This window comes from Natator depressus, chromosome 7, assembly GCF_965152275.1.
Source record: "Natator depressus isolate rNatDep1 chromosome 7, rNatDep2.hap1, whole genome shotgun sequence".
NCBI lineage: Eukaryota > Metazoa > Chordata > Testudines > Cheloniidae > Natator > Natator depressus.
This window is the reverse complement of record NC_134240.1, coordinates 41,115,068-41,139,184: the sequence shown is the minus strand read 5'-3', so window position 1 is coordinate 41,139,184 and position 24,117 is coordinate 41,115,068. Positions and strand designations below refer to the sequence as shown.

The window sequence follows — 24,117 nt, the reverse complement described above, 5'->3', positions numbered from 1 at the left end:
AATCCTTTATACCAGTGCTATGAGCTCATGGCACCAGAGGGTGCTGGAGCTGACCCGCCGGATACCACTAAGGCAAAAAATTCCAGCAACTGTGTTTGGCATGTGCACATACCTCCATTGCAGTACATCACATCCTGAAGAACAACAGTTACAGAAAGGTTAGTAACCATTTCCACCCACATGTTGGTTTTTCTTTAAGGTTTCAATTCAAGTATTAACTGGGCCCAATACTGCTTATTTTGTATGATCTGACAAAATCACAATCTGAGGTGGTTAAGTTGTTTGGACTTTAATCAAGTATATAAAATTGTAAAAAAATTTAAAAAAATGGTTGAATCAATAAAAGTAAATAAGTGAGGCAGTGGTGCCATCTCTATCGGAATGAGGAAGTCAGGGCTTTTAAGTTTTTGGTGATGTGTGGGTTATAAAAGGATAATTTATTGTTTTGTGTTTTGTTGCTATAAAATCAATGATAAAACTACCAGATGATTTTCAATAAATATGATAATTCCATCTTTCAAAATTTGGAAACACAATGCAATGGATTAAAAATAATTAACAGAATAATAATTGTCCCAATTTCAATTTAGTATTCGCTATACATTCTCAGACCCATTGATTTTAATCACAGATTTTTCACCCTGAGCTTTTTAAAGAAATCAATGTCTATAGAACAAAATTTTCTAGTTGATGGAAAAAGATCTATTGGGAAATATTTACTAGTTTTAATAAATAATTAAATATTAGTCTCTATTTTACATCATCCTTTTTATCTTTCGAGAGTGTGAAGATGTTAAGATATGCCTACATCCCCTTGCCCTGCTCACAAACACATGCAATATTTGTAGATACAGTACAAAACAGAAATGTCTTTTGTTGCTCTCAGAGCATGATGTCATGATATTGGTTTTCAACTGTTAGAATACTGACTTATTTCTCACTCCAGGAAATGATTCACACCCAATATCAATATGTGAGTTTAGCAAGAGGTATGTGGCTGAAGTTTTACCTCAGTAAATAAAATACTTTTGAACTCACTCACGAAAATGTATTTACAGTTCAGCAAGGTTCCTGATAAACAGAGGTTAGTTGTTTCCGAGTAGCAGCTGTGTTTGTCTGTATTCGCAAAAAGAAAAGGAGTACTTGTGGCACCTTAGAGACTAACATTTATTTGAGCATAAGCTTTCGTGAGCTACAGCTCACTTCATCGGATGCATAAATTTGTTAGTCTCTAAGGTGCCACAAGTACTCCTTTTCTTTTTTTAGAGGTTAGTTGTGTAGCTCATTGTACATCATACCATCTAGTTCTGACACTGCTAGGGCATGAATAGGAAAATTATGTGACCAAGAGTCTGATTCAAAGCCCATTGAAGTCAGTGGAGAAACTCCCATGGATTTCAGTGGGTTTTAGATTAGGCTCCAGGCAAGGATTAAGACAGGATCAAAGGGATTTTTGTCCCACTCTTTCAGGAGGGTGGAATGTAGCACTGAGTTAGTAAGAAGCAGAAAGAATAGCGCAAAGCTGGATAGCCACCTACGGCAGTCACAGGACTCAAGGAGGAGGAGATTCACCTTATGTCTATGGTTCTCTCCTTAATCCTTCATACCATATCAAAATGAAACCTGTGGTGGCACCCCCTGGAGGTGTGTGACTCAGATTTCTTTAGCATGGCTGGGACACACTGTCAGCTCTGCAAGGGTACCCAATGTTTTAGCTGGGAACCAATGTTGGTAGCTAGGTTGATCGATGGAAGAATTCGACCACTGAATTAGCACTGTCTACACTGGGGCGTAGGTCAGTTTAACTATGTCTCTCAGGGGGTGTGAATTTTTCACACCTCTGAGTGACCTAGTGGGGTTGACCTAACTTTCTAGTGTAAACCAGCCCTTACATCTCTCCATGTGAGTTCAGTGTAAGCTTAAAAGTGTACAAAACCAAAAGTTTTCATGGTGAAAATTTGTAAAGAAAATTATGGTGTAAATGTAATGGGGAGCTATTAGTTTGCACAAGAACAGTCTCTACAAATAGTATATTAGGAATACTATTTGGTTCTGTACTTTTTTCATGAAAATGTAATCAATGGACATGTATAATTTCCCCAAGTTTAGTTTATTTAATAAATGAAGCATTACAGTTAATGATTTTGTACTGAAAATGAAATGTCTGTATACAAAGTTTTCCTGATAAAATTATGGTAGTGCCAGATGCCACTGTTTATAATTTTACATATTCATAGACAATTAACCAATATATTAAAAAAATAAAGAAAATCTGGATAAAAGGAAAGCATAAATGAGGCAGAAATATAATTTAAACTTTCTATTCATAAGAAAAATATAGCACAATATTATTGTTTCATAAAAAAAAGAACACTTCTTCTTTTCAATGTTTCAGCATATGTGGTTTTGCTTAATAAGAAAATCCTATCAGTGCATATATTTTGACTAAATAAGGAGAGAAGCATAAGCCATTTTAACCACAATTCATTTGCACAGTTAAAGTAAAACGGTGTTCTAAAAAAATTAACCAGTCACACATACATATCTAACCCAAGATGTATAACAAGGGATCAGTGTTTCTTGTGGCAGAATTATACATGTTTTATTTTCAGTCTTCCAGGTGCAGCTTCTCTTTTCATTCACATAGAAAGTTTTGCTTTTTTATGAGACTGTTTAAAAGCCAAACTTGGGAACTATACAAATCATACAAGAATTTGTAGGCTTATGTCTGCTTATGTGTCATCTTGACTGCTTTAATACCTTGAGTAGAGGGAAGAATTTTTGATAACAGAAAGGGAAAACTTCATAGACTACTTAATGAGAATTAAAAAAGCATAAAGAAAAGTACTGGATTCTTTAAAGGGCCAAATTCAAAGGGTCAAAACTGCTATTGTTTTTTTGTCGACTTCAGTGAAAGTTTTGATTGAGTAAGAAGTTCAGGATTTTACCCTGTATTTGCAAAGAACAGTAATTTGTTTAGACTTTACTGCATATTACAGGGGTAGCCAAACTGCATCTCTTTTACAGTTAAAGTGTGGCTCGTGGAGCCCGCTATGCTCCCACTCCATTCTCCACCTACCAGACTGGGATGAGGGGAGCTCGGGGCTTCTGTCCTGAGGAAGACTGGTGGGACTAGGTGCTTCTGCCTTGTGGGGAAGGGTCTCTTAGGGATCCAGCCCTGCAGGGCATGCTTGCCAGGGCTTGGGGCTTCAGCCGGAGTGGGGCTGAAGCCCTGAGACCTGGCAGGCATGCCGGGCTCTTGAATTTCTGAAGATTATTGCATGCAGCTTCGAGAGTCAGTAAGTTTGGCCACCCCTGGCATAGTATATATTTGAGTATACATTATATACATTAAATGTGTTGGCATAATATCAGACATCAGGATTTGTTAGACAATTTGTCCTTTTGAGAAATTGTATTAAACCAAAGGGAAGACAAGAAAAATGTATTTTAAGGTGTTTGTATTGTAAAGAACTTCAAAAGCCTCACAATACCTCTGTAAGGTAGGTGATTACTCATTTAAAGATGAGTATCCTGAAGCATGGAGGTTACATGTCTTTCACACAGTGAAGAAGGGCAAACAAGAGGTTGTGGCTCCCTGACATCTCCTGTAACCATGAGGAAACAATTTATGAAAAGAACAACTCCAATTATCTTCAGAGTATGTGATACATATAGTTTGACCTCTGTAAAAATTTTGTATTCAGAGGATATAAACAAATTTTGTATAAATTAAAATTCAGATACTGGGAATTTATCTGTACTCCTTGTCTCAACAGTATAAGGGTGTGTGGCTTCTAGTATTTGTATTCCCAGCAGCAACAGCAAATTTGCACTATTGTTTGTGGAGGGTACAACTACCATTAAAAGAGCAGCTTTGTTCTTTTTTATCTTGTGGTTATAGCTCTATATATGGAAAAAATCAAACACAAAGAGATACCATGCTACTCCTAAGATATTTGATTTCTCATAGTGATGTGTGTAATATGGGTCCCCTGGCTGGCTTTCCAGGGGTGAAAACATGGATAGGGACAGACTCCTTGTCAAACACAAACAATATCGGCAAGAAATCTTCTGGACCAGTAATAATGTGAGCTTCCTATATAGGATATTCAGTTCCTCTTGAAAAGTGATTTGTGAGAAAATCAGCTTTCTTTTTCAAAAAACATATTTTTTGGCCCTTATGTGGAGAAAAACTTGAAAATATGGCTACAGTGCACTCTGAAGGCTCAAAAAGCAGAAGGCAATAAAAAGAACTCCAACATTATTTTTTAAAATATGTTTTTAAAACCAATCATAGTTTTTTGAGAGCCTGACTTGTGATTTTTTTTTTTAAATTCGTGAGTGATAACACTAGAAAGCTTTACCCTGACAGAGCTGTGTTTCACCACAGTAGGAATAAGGACAGCTCACACGTTAGGAGTAGCCTTCCTACACTGGTTTCAGAGTAGCAGCCGTGTTAGTCTGTATTCGCAAAAAGAAAAGGAGTACTAGTGGCACCTTAGAGACTAACCAATTTATTTGAGCATAAGCTTTCGTGAGCTACAGTTCATTTCATCGGATGCTGTAGCTCACGAAAGCTTATGCTCAAATAAATTGGTTAGTCTCTAAGATGCCACAAGTACTCCTTTTCTTTCCTACACTGCGCTTCAGGGTGGTACATTTAATATTACACAGCCGTAGTCCTTGCTCCAATTAAGAACAGTCAATGTTCTTTGTGACTCATTGAACAAACGGAAGTGCAGAGGAGCCCACTTCGAAGCTTATGGAGCACCTTGCAAAATGTGTCCATCCCTTTACACTGTGATCCAGAGGAGATCACCCTGGGGGGTGTGGGGTAGCCCAGACAACGTGCCCCTCCTAGACCTGTAGGGAACTCCATACCCTTGAGAATAGGGGCTCCCATGGACTGACCCCCTCCTCCCCACGTCACCCAGGAAGTGCCCATTCTGCTCGGACAGTCCGAGCTGCGGGGGTGGCTGTGTTAAGGCGTTCCCCAGAGCCCAACGCTCCCATTTCATTGTAGACCGCTCCCCCCGCTCACTTGCCCATGCCCATGTTCTGAACCCCATCCCCAGACTCACGAGGGATGACAAAAAATAGGCGCCCGCCTCTGCCCCCACTAAAGATGGCGGACAATACAGAGCAGCCCTATCTATCGAACCCCCAACCTGCCCTCCGTGAAGGTGGAAGGACTTCGTTCCGCAAGCCCAGCCCCTGCCCCAATCAAAGATGGCGGCTGGCGGGGCTGACCAAACCCAAGATGGCTGCCCGCCAATCACGAGCCTCTGGGCGGCCGGCTCAGCCTCGGGTTGCGTGAGCTCCGGCCACCCCGTAACCTCGCCGGCGGAGGGCGGGACTTCCTGCGGGAACCGGGCTGCCTGCGGGGGCTGTGGGAGAGCGTGAACACCAGATGGCTGATTCGTGAGCGTTCGCGCAGAAGACCCACGGGGCCGGCGGCAGCGGGACGGAGACCTGCCGTCGCCCGACGGGGACCGAGTCGGGGGGCAGCCCGGGCGGGGGATGGACGCAGAGAAGATGGATGAGAATGAATGGAAATACCACGGGGAAGGGAACAAGAGCCTCGTCGTCGCCCACAGCCAGGTACGGGGAGCCGGAACCCTTCCACCGCGCGGGGGGCCTGGCCCCGGCTCGCGTTCCGCGCGGGGCTGGTAACGGCCGCCGGGGGTGGCGGCTTGGGCCGCTTCGCTGTCGCTGCTGCGCAGGAGCTGCTCCGAGCCCCTCCGACGGGCCAGGGGTCGGAGGGCACAGGTCAGAGGCCATGGCCCCACTGTTTAAAGGGATTCCTCCTCCGAGGGCGGGGAAGCCGGGGGTGGGCTCCAGGGAAGTCCCACGGCCTGCCGCCCCGTGTGGAGCGGAGCAGTGGCGCTTACGAGGGAGTTTTCTGGGGGTAATGTCCCCCATTGAGAGAGATGCAGGATGGCGGGGGGAGTAAAGTCCTAGGGAAACTACTCTCCGCACCTTCACCTAGAGAGAGGCAGCAAGAGTTGGGGGCTTCAGGGAATTTTACCCCTTTCCGTAGTGGGAGGCGGAGGTTTGTGTGGAAGGGGTGACTACAGGGAAATTGCATCCCTTCCCAATACACTTATCTGGGAAGGGGAGCTGTGGGATGAAATCCTCGGACAAGTCTCCCCTGCTGCCTCTCTTTCTCCCACAGATGTAGACAACTAGGATTACTTTTGAAAAGTGATTTATTCCTTTGTTCTCATTCATGCCTTTAAAATATTCCAAATTTTTCCGCACACAACCTCCCCTCCCCAGCTGGAAGGGAAGGAGACTTTGCCTGGTGCTTTTTCTCATTTCCTATACAGGTAGTTTTCCATTCTAATAATGTATCTAGGATTCCATTTCCTGGTTTTCTTCCCCCGGGTGGGGTGTGGTATGGAGTGAAACTGCCACAACTATGGAAGGGGCTAGCCCAGATTGTTTACCTGGCATTTAAACCTGCTGCCTTCCTTAAAGTTTGCACCCCCTTTTAAGGGGAAAAGGACCCGATGGGTAGTCATTTACTATGTTTTTGAGGGGAGATGTGGGAAAAGCACCACAGAAAGTTTGTTACCTTACACTATGGGTGAAGGAGGGAGGAGAAGGAATAAAGGAGAAACACTAGTAATATCTTCCCCTATCCTCCCCCCACCCCCGTCCTCTTCCCCCCCCCCCCACCGCACTAAAGAGAGAGATTGAATTTGTGGCTAAGACAATGAACTGGGATTAACGAGATTTGGGTTCTGCTTTTGACTCTGTCATAGACTTCCTCAGTGAATACAGGCGTGTCATTTAATCTCTGTGCCTCCATTTTCCATCTGTAAAAAGGAAATAAATCCATACCTCATTGGGGAATTTTGAGACTAAATTCATTAACCTTATATGCTCAGATGCTGGTGATGAATGTACTAGAAAATCTTATAAATACCTATGTGTATTCTGTACTGGATTAAAAAGGTGTGCAGTCATTTTACTGCTGCCAGGATATTATTACTCTTCTTCACTTCTCTTTTGCTGTGCATTTTCATTTATTACAATTATTAGGCATCACAACTTTATACATGCTTTTAAGACAAGTGTATATATATGGTTCTGGCAAGGTTTCCTGTAGCCTTGTATGCTATTTCATTTGTAGCCTTGTATGCTAATTCCAGCATGGATATAAGTGACTGTTATTTTCCAAGATCTCTTATCTTCTGATACTGTTCATAGATTTAAAACAACCTTTTTTACTATTGGTAAGGCAGAGTAGATCAAAGACAGGAGGCATTTGTGTAAGCATTTATGGTTTGAGTTGATAGTCCTTAAAACTTGCTCCACCCATATTTTTACTGGTCCAGGACTGAATATATCAGGTTCTAAACTTCAGACTGGTGCAATTGCTTTTCCCCTGGTAATGTATTAATCAATTTAGCTAATGAGAATTCAGAACCATACGTAAAAATGTGCTAAGGCTATTATGGCACCTATTTTTATTTTAGCTTGGAAACTTTTCTACTTTCTTCTGCCCCTTACGTTGAAAATTTTCATAAGTTACTGTGAGAGAGTTGAATATAGATTTGCTCCTTATTTACAATGTTATGGGTTTTTTGTGTGCATTTCTTCAAGGTGCAATTTTAAAAAATACCAAACCCAGCATTCAGTAGTTGGATGGTGGGAATCTCAGAAACAGTGCTCCATTGTACTTAAGGGATTACTTATTCCAGGGACATGATGCATTTTAAACATGTAGAAAGTGTAGAATCCTACCTTAAATTCCATGTAACTGTCAAATCTCTTTTCAACACCACAAAAAAAGTTTGCGATGTTTGCAGTGCAAATGGGAGGGTGTGTGTTGTTGCTCCGGTACAAACAGCATCAAGCCAATGAATCTTGCTTCTTAATACTTCTAGGTTTGTGGGTCACTTATGAACTATTTTAATTAAAAAAGTTAGAACATATAAAATACTGTTTAAATACTAGCTTAGTTTTGTTGTTGATAATCACTAGTCATATGTGCTATTGTCATTCTAATGGTCTGCTGTCAATCAGCCTAGGTGTGTGCTAATGGAACAGTTGCATACGCAAAGTAGTGACTAAAGTTTTGTTCAGCCCAAGCATGTCACACTTTCTTGTATCTCAATTGTGCAACAATTGTATCTATTCTTAAATGCAGTTCTTGTTTCACAGTGGGTGATATGTGAATTAACCTAACTTGAGGCTGAAATGCTGCGAAAAAGTCCTTGTCTCTTAAACTTTTGCACAGGAGACATCTGGCTTGGAATCATTGTTTGGTTGCCCTAGAATAGGGGTGGCCAACCTTTGGTTCCGGAGCCACATGCAGCTCTTCAGAAGTTGATATGCGGCTCATTGTATAGGTACTGACTCCGGGGCTGGAGCTGCAGGCACCAACTTTCCAATGTGCCGGGGGGTGCTCACTGCTCAACCCCTGGTTCTGCCACAGGCCCTGCCCCCACTCCATCCCTTCCTGCTCCCTCCTCTCCCCAGAGCTTCCTGCATGCCATGAAACAGCTGACTGGGAGGTGCGGGGAGGGAGTGGGGAGGTGCTGATCTGTGGGGCTGCCGGCGGGTGGGAGGAGAGGGGGAGCTGATGGGGGGCTGCTGATATATTACTGTGGCTCTTTGGCAATGTACATTGGTAAATTCTGGCTCCTTCTCAGGCTCAGGTTGGCCACCCCTGCCCTAGAATACTTGTGACACATCACTCATTCATAAGCAAGATTGCTTCTACTGGTATGTGCACGCTTGCACTGTTTGGATTAGACTTGCTTAAGGTAAGCGTAATCACACTATGGTCCTCTCCTGTGCAGTGCCAGTGCAGGTAGGAATTGAAGGTATAGAAGGCCCTTCAGTGTGAATAGTCGCTTTATTACTGTCTCACATTTCACCAGTCACTCCTTAGGTAGTCCATCTAGTATCTTTCCTGGTGGTCCTTGGAAATTTCCCATAAGCTACTGGTTCAGAGCACTGTGCTGTGAACTGTGGAACATGTACCTAGAAGGCAATGCAACTGCAACTACACGGTGCAACACAAATGTGGATGTCGAGAAACATTTCATCAGAAAGAGCAGGGTTAGTGTGGGTACCTTGCACCATTGATATCCACACTGGTGCTGACCCATCAGTTCACTTGTCCTGTGGTTTGGACCTTTAGAGTAAACAGGGCCTTATCAAACCTGTTTTTCTTCCTCACTCCCCCAGTTAAGCCAGGAGAATCAGATTTGCAAGCAATTGCTGTAATAAAGGTTTTCTACATAGGAGAAAGATCTCCTTTTTGTGAGCCATGGACTTCTATCGAGTGGGGGTGGTGTCTCACTTGTCAGAAGGGAGCTGCACATCTTTTGTGTAGATTTGCATTTTTAACCAGTGTTTACCAGCAGAGATTCCTACATTAAAATTGAGAGAGCAATTTTCTAAATTAGGCAATCTTCTTTAGGTATTCTGTATTTCAAACAGGGCTTGAAATAAAGAGTGTTTTATATTTCTGCTGTAAAGAGAACTAATGAATTCCCTTTCTTTCCCTCAGTATATAATCTAGTATGTATGCTTTTCCTTTGGTTTATTGGAACTGATGACTTCTGTTCATGTTGTGTTTTTTTTTTTTTTTTTTTTTTGGTGTATAGGTATACTCTAGTAACCTAATGTTTTGTTAAAATATAATTGTAAACAATTGGTTTGTGTTTCAAGGCACATGATGATTTGGAGTGGTCCAGAAAAAGAGGGATTTCTCTTATTAGCATGTTTTTGTGGGGCTTAATAGACCAAAGGAGTAATTATTTTGGGAATCTGGGAGAAACAGGATTTTTAAGTCCTGACATGCTTTGATCAGTGTGTCTTTTGATACCACAATGACAGATGTATAGTATGCAAAAAAAATACTTTGCCTTCAGTGTGGGGAAATCTTTGTTTTTTTTTTTGTTGTTCTATGCTTATCTTGAAATCTCTTTCCCTTCAGAGGAAAATATGCTTATGCTCTCTGAGGGCTTGTGTTGAGTTACATGTAAATATTGTCATGCGACTACTTTTTCTATGTGAAATATATAATACTGTCGTCAAAATATTTTATTAATTTAGGAGTTAAATGTCTTTACTGAGTGAACTGGACTTTTTGTCACTTTCATAATAAATGTATACTCACTGGGACTGTCATTGTTGCTACTGGAGGTTGTGCTACCCTCAGGATCATGTATTTAGAGTAGTGGGCTTTTTGCTGTATCTTTGGGCTAGTCTACGCTGGTAATGCTAAAGCGCTGCTGTGGCAGTGCTTTAAAGTGCCTTGTGTGGTCGCAGTGCTCTTACAACAACAACAACAACAACAAAACAAAAAAACCCCACCTCCACGAGGGGCGTAGCTCCCAGCGTTGGTGCACTGTCTACACTGGTGCTTTACAGTGCTAAAACTTGCTGCGCTCGGGGGTGTTTTTTCACAACCCTGAGCCAGAAAGTTGCAGTGCTGTAAATTGTCAGTGTAGACAAGCCCTAAGTTAGCTAGACAACTTAGTGTGATTTATGAATTAGATACAGCCTTTGCAGTTCTGTTTCCCATTTTTGGAGCACAGGGAATAATACTATTTTATTAATTGCTGTCTCACTGAGAAACTTAATTTGCAGATTTTTGTGGCATTTGGGGTGTTAAATTGTGTATGGCTAGGAAGAACCTAAATGTCTAGGTTCTGACTCTCTGTGCCAGCACCATTGTTTCACTGTATAATGTGGAGCTGGCCATTCTACAAGTGTGAGTAAAACATTACCCACAGAATTTAACAATGGGATTTAATGCCTTTAAGACTTCAGGTCTCGGCATACAATATTCCATCATGTTCAGAGCAAATTTACAACGTGGAGCATTGTATGGTGGAACTTGTCTTTATGTGGCATCTGTGATTCCATTTTCATGAGAATTTGGAGCAGCCCTCTGGTTCATGTCCATTCATTAATGAAGCCCTCAGATGGACAAAGTCTGCTTATGTCTGAGTTAGAACACTTGTCACAAATGCAAAATAATAAAATAGCAGATGCTATTAGGCATTTTTCTGTTGGCTTGAAAATCCTGGGGCCTCTCTTCAGGGCTTTGAATGTAATGTCAGTAAAGGTGGAATTCTGAGATTTAAGAGAAATGGTAACAAATGTAACGCGATGCCTATGGCAGGTTGGTGCTCTTGTTAGTTTTTCCTTCAGCCAATATTGATGCTTTACTAATATTAATGTTCATGGTAATGCTGTTAGTTGAAGCTACAGGGTTTTGTGTGTTGGGTGGGGGTTGTAATACAGTATCATTAGTACTAATTGTTTGAAAAATGTTTGTATGCTAACATTTGGTCCTAGCAGTAAGGGAAGAACGGGAGAATTAGCTCAGGTTGCATACATGCTATTCCAAAAGCGCTTTAGAGCAGTGGCTCTCAATCTTTCCAGACTACTGTCAAAGTCAGGGGACTTTGTCTTGTGTACCCCAAGCTTCACCTAATTTAAAACTACTTACTTCCAAAATCAGACATAAAAATACAGACATATCACAGCACACTATTACTGGAAAAACTGCTTGCTTTCTCATTTTACCGTAGAATTATAAAATAAATCGATTGGAATATAAATATTGTCCTTATATTTCAGTGTATAGTTTATAGAACAGTATAAACAAGTCATTGTCTGTATGGCGTTTTAGTTTGTACTGACTTCACTAGTGCTTTTTATGTAGCCTGTTGTAAAACTAGGCAAATATCTAGATGAGTTGATGTACCTACCTCCTGGAAGACCTCCGCGTACTCCCAGAGTACGTGTATCCCTGAGAACCACTGCTTTAGAGGAGAAAATACCACCGGTGGGTATGATCTGAACTTGTTAGCTTGTTATAAGACTTGCACAAAAACTAGTAATATTATGACTAAAGTCTAAATGACTGATGCTCATTGAAGTAGCTGCCATGATTTCAAACCAGAATAGTCTTCCTTTGCAAACTGCATTAAAAGCATTTATAGACTTAGCATTTCAACAGCTAATGGTACAAGGGCACTTAAGATTTTTCAGATGGGTTAATAATGAAACAATATGAACTTGCTGTGCTTTGTAGGTTGCTGAAACTTGTTTGCTAAACAGTTAAGATGAAGTTATAAATGTATAGTATTGTTGCCTACAGGTTAACAGCAGATTCAATAACTAAATACATATTAACCTCTCTTTTTTGAGAGACTACTATGAAATAACTGACTTGTCAGTTACAGCTATGTTTATTCTTTTGAATGGAGTGTGATGTAGATTCTACATTCAGAAGAATAGATTTGTTTCCTCTGTGTGCCTTTTAAGATCTTTAATTTACCATTTTATAAGACATAACCCAGGAAGATTTTCCAATCCTATCCTGTTCATCCCCGTGCACTTGTGCAGAGGTGTCCTATTTATTAATATCTTGAATTTTGAAAACCTGTTGTCTCCTTATCGGCTTATGGTCTCATTTCTTCTGGTTGCTGTTTTGTTTTTCAGTGCATTACAGCCCTTTGCACTGAGTGTATTTGAGAAAGGAACTAGATCTTAGGGATGCCGTGCTACAAGGCTATTGTTTTTGCTTTGCCAGTTGGCTATTTAATCAAATGTGCAGTGAATGCTGTCTGTCTGTTTTTCTTTTTCTTTTTCCTTTTTTTTCAGGGAGAGGCAGTTTAGCTGCTTTTATTTGGTTATTCTTTCAAAAATCTATAAAGCTCTTGCTTCATGGCAGTTTGGAGTTTTCAAAGATGAGTGGAAGACTGAGATTTCCTATGAAAGGAAAAACAAAGTGAACCCCAAATCTTTGAAAATGTACACAGCTCATTTCATAAGTGAAATGACTTCCAGATCTTATGAATATTACTTTAGTATCAATACTTCAAAGAAATAGGATAATTCATGTCAGACTGCAAGTTGAGCATTTTTTTTTTCCTTGCTGAAGGAGCTGTGTGAAGTAATCTCAGGCTCCTGTGACTACATGTGTACTGAGGCCTAGTCTGTACTACATAGTTAGGCTGATGTGAGTTGCCTTGCTTCAGCTGTGTGTGCATGTGTCTACACTCAAAATTTCACTGTGATGTAAGTGCCCTGTTACAGTGATGCAGTAAAACTACCCTCGCTGAGTAGCATAAAGTCATGGTCAACCTACTGAGGCTCACAATGTGAGTGTAGATACTACGTGGCATATGCTGACCCTAACAGTCTTCCAGCGGTTGTCACAATTTTAAACTGCATTGGTCAGGGGTCACAGAGACCGGAAGCTGCTACCTCCCTTCCTCAGAACCTTCTGTGTGGTTTTTGAAGTGCTTTTTTTCCTGATTGCCCACTTTAGCAAGCACACCTAGCAGCTTGCCCTTGCTATGTGCAACTGACCAGGCAGGCTCTATGCACTAGATTAGGGGTTGGCAATCTTTCGAAGAAGAGCAATTTTTTTGGTTTTGTCTTTGACCAAAATATTTCAAGAGCCTCATCACACACAAAGCTACTTGTAGAGTTAGAATTTATCAACTAATAATAATTGAATATATTCAAGTTATTACTGCTCACCAATACTTTTAATGTGACTTCTGCCACTTGAATATAAACAGGAGGGGGCTCTAGGGTTGGTGCAGCGGATTGGGGTGCAGGAGGGGGTGCGGGGTCTGGGAGGGAATTTGGGTGCAGGAGTGGGTTCTAACCTGGGAAGGGGGTGCAAGGTGCAGGCTCTGGCCAGGAGGTGCTTACCAATGGGAGTTGCAGGGGCTGTGTTTGCGGACGCTGGCAGCACGGAGACCCGCTGCCCCCCGTCCCCAAGGGGCACACAGAAATGTGCCAGCAGCCAGCCGCTTCTGGGAGCCGTGTGGGGCCAGAGCCCTGCTGCACCTGGGTAAGCACCTCCTGGCCAGAGCCTGCACCTTGCACCCTGTCAAAAAAATAAAGGGAAGGGTAACTATCTTTCTGTATACGGTGCTATAAAGTCCTTCCTGGCCAGAGGCACAACCCTTTCACCTGTAAAGGGTTAAGAAGCTAAGATAACCTTGCTGGCACCTGACCAAAATGACCAATGAGGAGACAAGATACTTTCAAAGCTGGGGGGTGGGGGGGAACAAAGGGTTTGTCTGTGTGATGCTTTTGCTGGGAACAGGTCAGGAATGCAGACTCAGAACTTCTGTAAAGTTAGTAAGTAAGCTAGCTAGAAATGCATTAGATTTCCTTTTGTTTAATGGCTGGTAAAATACGCTGTGCTGAATGGAATGTATATTCCTGTTTTTGTGTCTTTTTGTAACTTAAGGTTTTGCCTAGAGGGATTCGCTGTGTTTTGAATCTGATTATCCTGTAAAGTATTTACCATCCTGATTTTACAGAGGTGATTCTCTTACCTTTTCTTTAATTAAAATTCTTCTTTTAAGAACCTGATTGATTTTTCATTGTTCTTACGATCCAAGGATTTGGGTCTGTGTTCACCTGTACAAATTGGTGAGGATTTTTATCAAGCCTTCCCCAGGAAGGGGGGTGTAGGGCTTGGGGGGATATTTTGGGGGAAGATGTTTCCAAGTGGGCTCTTTCCCTGTTCTTTGTTTAACACGCTTGGTGGTGGCAGCATACGGTTCAAGGACAAGGCAAAGTTGTACCTTGGGGAAGTTTTAACCTAAGCTGGTAAAAATAAGCTTAGGGGGTCTTTCATGCAGGTCCCCACATCTGTACCCTAGAGTTCAGAGTGGGGAAGGAACCTTGACACACCCCCTCAAAAAACGGCTGCCTGCAAAGGGGCAGCCAAATTGCTGCATGTGACTCCGGAGCTGCAAGTTGCCGACCCCTGCAGTGGACACACTCCTGCCTGGTCATTTGGACAGTTGCCTAGGAAGTATTGGATCTCCTAGGCCTGTGGGGTGAAGAGCCTATGAGAGCACAGTCACAAACCAGCTGTAGAAATGTGGACTTTTATGAGGCGATTGGATGTGGGATGCAGCTAAAGGGATATGACAGGGATTAGCAGCAGTGGCGTGTGAAAGCGAGGGAACTTCACCTGGGATACCACAAGGCCAGGGAGTGCAACAGTAGATCTGGTGCTAAGCTGCAGACTGCCACTTCTACAAGGAACTGCATGCCATAGTTGGTGTTTTTAAACTAAGGGCTGGGGGAAAGACGACAGGTGCAGAGGAGCACATGGTTCGGACATCTCTTGGGGGGAGGATCTATTAATAGAGAATCTCTATGTCCTAGTGAGGACGAGAGGATGGATAAAATACAGGCAGGGTCTGATCAGAAACAGTCAAATAAAAAATAGTTCCATTCAGTTACATCGTGTAATGGCAGACAGCTAAAAGGAGACAAGTTTTTAATGTCTAAATAATAAAATGGGTAAACTAGAATGCCTTGTATTAAATGAGGATATTGATATAATAGGCATCACAGAAACTTGGTGGAATGAGGATAATCAATGGGACACAACAATACCAGGATACAAAATATATCGGAAGGACAGAACAGGTCGTGCTGGTCGGGGAGTGGCATTATATGTGAAAGAAAGCATAGAATTAAATGAAGTAAAAATCATAAATGAATCAAACTGTATCATAGAATCCCCATGGATAAAAATTCCGTGCTCTAATAATCGGAATATAGCAGTAGGGATATATTACCGACCACCTGACCAGGTTGGTGATAGAGACTGTGAAATGCACAGGGAGATTAGAGAGGCTATTAAAATAAACTCAATAATAATAATAATAATGGGGTATTTCAGTTATCCCCATATTGACTGGTTACATGTCACCTCAGGATGGGATGCACAGATAAAGTTTCTTGACACCTTAAATGATTGCTTCTTAGAGCAGCTGGTCTTCGAGCCCACCAGAGGAGAGGCGATTCTTGATTTAGTCTTAAGTGGAGCACAGGATCAGATCCAAGAGGTGACTATAGCTGGACTGCTTGGTAATAGTCACCATAATATATTTAAATTTAATATCCCCATGGCAGGAAAAACACCACAGAGGCCCAACACTGTAGCATTTAATTTCAGAAAGGGGAACTATACAAAAACGAGGAGGTTAGTTAAACAGATATTAAAAGGTACAGTGCCCAAAGTGAAATCTCTGCAAGCTGCAGGGAAACTTTTTAAAGATACTAAAGGCTCAACTTAAATTTATAACCCAAATTAAAAAACATAGTAAGAGAACCAAAAAAGAGCCACCGTAACTAAACAACAAAGTAAAAGAAGCAGTGAGAGGAAAACAGGCATCCTTTAAAAAGCAGAAGTTAAATATTAGTGAAGAAAATAGAAAGGAGCATAAATACTGACAAATGAAGTGTAAAAATACAATTAGGAAGGCCAAAAAAGAATTTGAGGAACAGTTAGCCAAAGACTCAAAAAGTAATAGCAATTTTCTTTTTAAGTACATGAGAAGCAGGAAGTGTGCTAAACATCCAGTGGGGCTACTGGACAATCGAGGTGCTAAAGGAGCACTCAAGGACGATAAGGCCATTGCAGAGAAACTAAATGGATTCTTTACATCGGTCTTCATGGCTGAGGATGTGAGGGAGCTTCCCAAACCTGAGCCATTCTTTTTAGATGACAGATCTGAGAAAATGTCCCAGATTAAGGTATCATTAGAAGAGGTTTTGGAAGAAATTGACAAATTAAACAGCAATAAGTCACCAGGACCAGATGGTATTCACCCAAGAGTTCTGAAGGAACTCAAATGTGAAATTGCAGGACTACTAGCTGTAACTTGTAAGTTATTTAAATCAGCTTCTGTACGAAATGACTGGAAGATAGCTAATGTGATGCCAATTTTTAAAAAGGGCTAGATTTTTTTTTTTTGTGTGTGGAAGGGTCCTATTGAGAACCCCAGGGATTCAAGGAAATTGCAACATGAGTGTGCAAAACTGAGGTTATGAAACTTCAGAAGTGTGTAAACACCTCTCGACAGTGTCTTGTTCCTTTTCATTCCTGCTTTGAACTTATGAAAGAATGTATCACTTTCTGTAAGTGATGGAATCATCTCTCTGCTCTGAAGTACTCCTTTTTCTCTTCTCTTTTTTTCTGCATAATGTGATAACTGCCACGAGGGAGTAATTCATAAACTTAAACTCTGCCTTCCTTCTCTCCACACTTGCCTGCCTTCAGTCTACTGGAGTAGCACTGTAAACAGGACTGAATACAATTTAAGCCCCTCCTTAGGTGTTCTCTGAAAAACTGTTTAGAATAGTACCGATTCCTATTGAGAATGAAACACAACTCTTTAGAACTGAGCTGCTGTTGTGTATATTTTTCTGCCTGACAGTTATGCTTTTAATGAATCCAGTTAATTTTCCAGTGCAGTATGTAATTTTTTTCAAAATAATTTACCTCTGTTTTAGGGGTCTCGGGGATAAAAGCATAAATACAGACTTCTAACGCTATTCAGTACTCATTTATTTCAAATGATGTTGAATACCTTTTTATAATGGGTAAAAATTACTGTTCTCAATGTAGCATTTTGCAATATCCATAAGGTGTTATATTGTACTCCTCAAGCCAAAGATTGGGTGGCCTATGTAGCTAAAATATAGGATTCCAAAGGTATAGTGGAAGTTGATACAATGGAGGGTGGTGTTAAAGTCAAATCTTTAGAACACTCTAGGGTGTGCGCTGATGAAGCTTGAAATGTATAGGATAAAATCCAGTTCTGTTTTCCTCTTCATTCTACTGCCTGAATTATGTTTTTCTGTACATAGTAATTGTTTGTATGAGCATGTGGCTTTTGGACATAAGAGTATACACCATATTTCTACACTGTAGTGCTGATCAAAATTCCACATTATTTTACCTTAATACAATGGTATCTTAAAATATTCTTTTTAATAAAGAAAACTACCATATATACTCGTTCATAAGCCAAGTATTTTTGGTAAAAAAAAAAAAAAAAAGTGACTCATCAAAGAGCGGGGGTCAGCTTATAAACAGGTCTACACCAAAATGTGATGATTTAAAACTCTATGGAATCATTGAATTGAATATCTAATACATTGTCGTTTTGTTACCTGGAGCATCTGCAGGCATAGAGCCCCTCAGCTCCCTGTGGCCGCAGTTCGCCATTCCCAGCCAATGGGAGCTGCGGGAAGTGAGTATTTCTTGTGACGCCAGCTTTTAAAATATAGCAGGGGTTGGAAAACTTTGGCTCCCAGCCCATCTGCTGCTGGCAGGTCAGGATTTTTGTTTACTTGGAGCATCTGTAGGCACAGAGTCCCTCAGCTCCCAGTGGCCGCAGTTTGCCATTCCCAGCGGTTTGCCATTCACAGCCAATGGGAGCTGAGGGGCTGGAGCCTGGACTCTGAGACCCTCCCCACTCACAGGGTCCCAGAGCATGGGTTCCAGCCTGAGCCCAAAGGTCTGTATTGCATTTTACAGCCCTGCAGCCTGAGTCAGATGACATGGGCCCGCTGGGGTGCTTAATTGCAGTGTAGACATACCATTAGTGTGATTATCTGTATGTCATATTATGAAATTTCACCCAGTTTTTCATCCAGTATATTTCATCCACTCTTCTGCTGAGCCCAGTAACTTGTCTAATGAAAACCTGTTATTCTTGAAAGTGTTAATGACTGTCAACAAGCGAGTCTTTGATCAGTAGACAAGTACTGACCTTGTAAAAGCTGATGAGTGTGCCAAGCATTCTTCTTTTAGGCCAAATGGAAGGAGCATTTAAATGCCCCTTTATGTAGTGATACTGAAACAATAGGAGGCTACCACCAAAGGCAGTGGGCCACATGGTGGAGCTAAGAGCATGTGGGCTGAAGGGACTAGATTGATTTGTAGAGGGTGTGTGTGTGAGAGGCAGAAAGCCGTGAGAGAGTCAGCAGAAAGTGAGAGAAACAGATGTGTCACCCTGGGAGGATGCCAAGAGACAGGGCTGCTTCTGGGCTCAGTACTCGGAATAGCAGATGTGGGTTTCTGAATAAGAACTGCCTGTTTTTGTTTCTGTGTTCAGGGAAACAAGACTTCACATACATTTTTGTAAATAAAAAGGATTGTGTGATTTGCACCACAGAAATACTTTACTCATATTATTTTTCTCCTCTGAATAGAAACAACCCAAGAAGGTTCCAAATATTGTTTAAAAGCCTGGGCCAACAGGGGCAACAGTATAATCCAGAAAGGCATCCAGTCTTGATTTCAAGACCTAAAAGTGATGGAGTATCTACTGCTTCCCTGTTGGCCCAGGAAATTGTGCCTTATTTCTAAGTTGAATTTGTCTGGCTTTATCTTCCAGCCGTTGGTTCTCATTATGCCTTTCCCCACTAGAATAAAGAGCCCTCTATCAAGTATTTTCTCCCCATGAAGTTATTTAGACACCATAATTGTCACCTGTCTTTTTTTGATGAGCTAAACAGATTGAGCTCTGTAACTCTCTCACTGTAAGGCAGTTCTCAATTTTTTTCTGCTGTTTTCTGCTCCTTCTCCAACTTTTCAATTTTCTTTCATAAATGTGGGCAAAAGAACTATGCAATATTCTAGTATTGGTCTCGCCACTACTGTATACACAGGTAAAATCACCCCCCTACTCCCACTCCCTTCGCTATTTATATCTCCAAGGATCACATTAGCTCTTTTTTCCATGGCATCACACTGCAAGATCATGTTGAGTTGCTTGTCCACTATGACCCTTAAATCCTTTTCAGAGTCACTACTTTCCAGGATACAGTCCCTTGTTCTATAGCTCTTGCCTGTGTTCTTTGTTCCTAGATGTAGGACCTTGCACTTTCCTGTATTATAAAGCATTTTGTTCATAGGTTTGTAGGTTCCAAGGCCAGACGGGACCATTGTGATCTAGTACTGTAGAACACAGATCATAGAACTTCCCCCAGATAATTCCTACAGCATTCTTTTAGAAAAACATTCATTCATGGTCTGAAAATTGTCAATGATGGAGAATCCACTACAACCCTTGATAAATTGTTTTTTGGTTAATTACTCTAGTTAAAAATGTATCCTTTTTAGACCAATTGAGATTGAATATCTTCAACTTTGAGCCATTGGATTGTGTTAGCTCTTTCTCTGCTAGATGAAGAGCCAAATATTGAATATCTGTTCCCCGTGTAGGTACTTATAGATTAATCAGGTCACTCTAAATCCCAGGGGTCGGCAGCCTTTGAGAAGTGGCGTGCCAAGTCTTCATTAATTTAAGGTTTTGCATGCCAGTAACAAAGTTTACATTTACAGGGGTCCCCGACAGAACCCCAGACTGGCAGCGGGCTGAGCAAGGCCAGCAGCCAGGACCCCTGCTGGCAGCAGTGAGGTGAGCGGGGCCGGCAACTGGTATCCCAGGCTGGCAGCAGGCTGAGTGGGGCCGATGGCTGGGACCCTGGCTGGCAAGGGGCTGGCAGCCAGAACCCCAGACCGTCAGCGGGCTGAGTGGGGTGGCGGACAGAACCCTAGACCGGCAGCGGCTCACCTTCTGCTGGTCTGGGGTTCTGCTGGCTCCTGCCAGCCGGAGTCCCAGCTGCCGGTACTGCTCATCCCACTGGTTCCATTCACCCAGGCCGACAGCAGGCTGGGTCCCCGGCTGGCAAGGGTCCGGCAGCTGGAACCCCAGATCGGCAGTGGGTTGAGCGGCTCAGCCCGCTGCCGGTCTGGGGTTCCGTCCGCCGGCTCCTGCCAGCCGGGGTGCCAGCCGCCGGCCCTGCCCAGTTTCCGTTCACCCAGGCAAGCAGCAGGCTGAGTGGGGCCAGCGGCCAGGACCCCAGCTGGCAGCAGCATGTCAGTAAAAATCGGCTCGCGTGCTGCCGGTTGCCGACCCCTGCTATAACCTCCTTTTTGATAAGCTAAACTGAGCCCCTTGAGTCATCACTGTAAGGCATATTTTCTAATCTTTTAATCATTCTCGTGGCTCTTCTGAGTCCTCTCCAATTTATCACATTCTTCTTGAGTTGTGGACACCAAAACTGGACACAGTATTCCAGCAGTAATCACGCTGATGCCACATACAGAGGTAAAATAACCTCTTTTCTCTTGCTTGAGATTCTCTTGTTTCTGCATCCAAGGATTGCATTAGCTCTTTTGCCTGCAACATCATGCTGAGAGCTCATCTTCAGCTGATTATCCACCATGACCCTCAAGTCTTTTTTTTTTTTCCAGTGTGACTAGGATAAAGGATCCCCATCCTGTTAGTATGGCCTACATTCCTGTTCCTAGATGTGTACATTTACATTTAGCCATATTAAAATGTTTGTTTGAGCCAACCTTACCAAGAGATCTAGGTTGCTCTGAATCAGTGACCTGTCTGCCTCATTATTTACCAGTCCCTCAATTTTTGTGTCTGTCTTCTGGAAACTTTACCAGTGATATTGTATTCTTCTAGGTTTCAGAGTAGCAGCCGTGTTAGTCTGTATTCGCAAAAAGAAAAGGAGTACTTGTGGCACCTTAGAGACTAACAAATTTATTTGAACATAAGCTTTCGTGAGCTACAGCTCACTTCATCAGATGCATCTTCTTAAGCACATAAGAACAGCCATATTGGGTCAGACCAAAGGTCCATCTAGCCCAGCATCCTGTCTTCCAACACTGGCCAAAGACAGGTGCCCCGGGGGAATGAAGAGAACAGATAATCAAGTGATCCATCCCCTGTTGCCCATTCTCAGCTTCTGGCAAACAGAGGCTAGGGACACCATCACTGTTAATAGCCATTGATGGACCTATCCTTCATGAATTTATCTAGTTCTCTTTTGAACCCTGTGATAGTCTTGGCCTTCACAACATCCTCTGGCAAGGAGTTCCATAGGTTGACTGTTCATTGTGTGAAAAAATACTTACTTTTGTTCGTTTTAAACCTGCTGCCTATTAATTTCATTTGTGTTCTTGTGTTATGAGAAGGAGTAAATAATACTTTACTTTCTCCACACCAGTCATGATTATATAGACCGCAATCCTATCTCCCCTTAGTTGTCTCTTTTCCAAGCTGAAAAGTCCCAGTCTTATTAATCTCTCCTCATACGGAAGCCGTTCCATACTCCTAATCATTTTTGTTGCCCTATTCTGAACCTTTTCCAATTCCAGTATATCTTTTTTGAGATGGGACGACCACATCTGCACACAGTATTCATGATATGGGCGTACCATGGATTTATATACAGGAAATATGATATTTTGTGTCTTCTTATCTATCCCTTTCTTAATGATTCCCAACATTCTGTTTGCTTTTTTGACCGCTGCTGCACATTGAGTGGATGTTTTCAGAAAACTATCCACAATGACTCCAAGATCTCCTTTTGAGTGGTAATAGCTAATTTAGATCCCATCATTTTGTATGTGTAGTTAGGATTATGTTTTCCAATGTGCATTACTTTGCATTTATCAACACTGAATTTCATCTGCCATTTTGTTGCCCAGTCACCCAGTTTTGTGAGATCCTTTTGTAGCTCTTCGCAGTCTGCCTGGAACTTAACTATCTTGAGTAGTGTTGGATCATCTGCAAATTTTACCACCTCACTGTTTACCCTTTTTTCCAGATAATTTATGAATATGTTAAGTAGGACTGGGCCCAGAACAGACCTCTGGGGGACACCACTCTTTACCTCTCTCCATTCTGAAAACTGACCATTTATTCCTACCCTTTGTTTCCTATCTTTTAACCACTTACCAATCCATGAGAGAACCTTCCCTCTTATCCCATGACTGCTTACTTTACTTAAGAGCCTTTGGTGAGGGACCTTGTCAAAGGTTTTCTGAAAATCTAAATACACTATATCCACTGGATCCCCCTTGTCAACATGCTTGTTGACCCCCTCAAAGAATTGTAGTAGAGGATTACATCTCATGATTTCCCTTTACAAAAGTCATGTTGACTTCCCCAACAAATTATGTTCATCTGTGTCTGACAATTTTCTTTTTTACTATAGTTTCAACCAGTTTGCCCTGTACTGAAGTCAGGTGTACTGGCCTGTAATTGCTGGGCTCATCTCTGGAGCCTTTTTTTAAAAATTGGCATCACATTAGCTATCTTCCAGTCATTTTGTACAGAAGCTGATTTAAATGATAGGTTACAAACTACAGTTAATAGTCCTGCAGTTTCACATTTTTGTACCTTCAGAACTCTTGGGTGAATACCATCTGATCCTGGTGACTTATTACTGTTCAGTTTATCAATTTGTTCCAAAACCTCCTCTAATGACACCTCAATGTGGGACAGTTCCTTGGATTTGCTACCTAAAAAGAATGGCTCAGGTTTGGGGATCTCCCTCACATCTTCAACCGTGAAGACCAATGCAAAGAATTCATGTAGTTTCTCTGCAATGGCCTTATAGTCCTTGAGTGCTCCTTTAGCATCTCAATCGGCCAGTGGCCCCCACTAATTGTTTAGCACGCTTCCTGCTTCTCATGTACTTAACATTTTTTTTTGCTATTACTTTTTGAGTCTTTGGCTAGTTGTTCTTCAGATTGTTTTTTGGCCTTCCGAATTATATTTTTTCAATTAATTTGCCAGAGTTTACGCTCCTTTCTATTTTCCTCACTTGGATTTACATTCTGCTTTTTAAAGGATTCCTTTTTGCCTCTGACTGCTTCTTTTACTTTGTTGTTGAGCCAGGGTGGCTCTTTTTGGTTCTCTTACTATGTTTTTTAATTTGGGGTATACATTTAAGTTGAGCCTCTATTATGATGTCTTTAAAAAGCTTCCATGCAGCTTGCAGGGATTTTACTTTTGGTACTGTACCTTTTAATTTCTGTTTAAATAACCACCTCATTTTTGTGGTGTTCCCCTTTCTGAAATTAAATGCTACAGTGTTGGGCCACTGCGGCGTTTTCCCCGCCATGGGTATGTTAAATTTAATTGTGGTCTTTATTATCAAGCAGTCCAGCTATATTCACCTCTTGGATCTGATCCTGTGCTCCACGTAAGACTAAATCAAGAATTGCCTCTCCTCTTGTGGGTTCAAGAACTAGCTGCTCCAAGAAGCAGTCATTTAAAGCATCAGACTTTATCTCTGCATCCCACCTTGAGGTGATATGTACCCAGTCAATATGGGGATAGTTGAAATCCCCCATTATTGCTGAGTTGTTTTATTTTAATAGCCTCTCTAACCTCCCTGAGCATTTCACAGTCACTATCACCATCTTGGTCAGGTGGTCGGTAATATATCCCTACTGCTATATTCTTATTATTCAAGCATGGAATT

At 41.8% G+C, this 24,117-nt stretch overlaps 1 protein-coding gene across 4 annotated transcripts in view; it reads left to right on the top strand.

The window, feature by feature from the left end:
- Positions 1–5,312: 5,312 nt before the first annotated feature.
- The window catches only part of IPPK (inositol-pentakisphosphate 2-kinase), a 96,696-nt gene continuing 77,891 nt past the window's right edge, over positions 5,313–24,117 (top strand). For 2 of the 4 annotated variants that reach the window (XM_074958209.1, XM_074958207.1), the window contains exon 1: positions 5,313–5,604. In XM_074958209.1, coding sequence (XP_074814310.1) covers positions 5,524–5,604 — 81 coding nt within the window. In that variant the 5' untranslated portion in view covers positions 5,313–5,523. The remainder of the gene's footprint in view (positions 5,605–24,117) is intronic. The other 2 variants (XM_074958210.1, XM_074958211.1) reach the window with 1 other exon arrangement.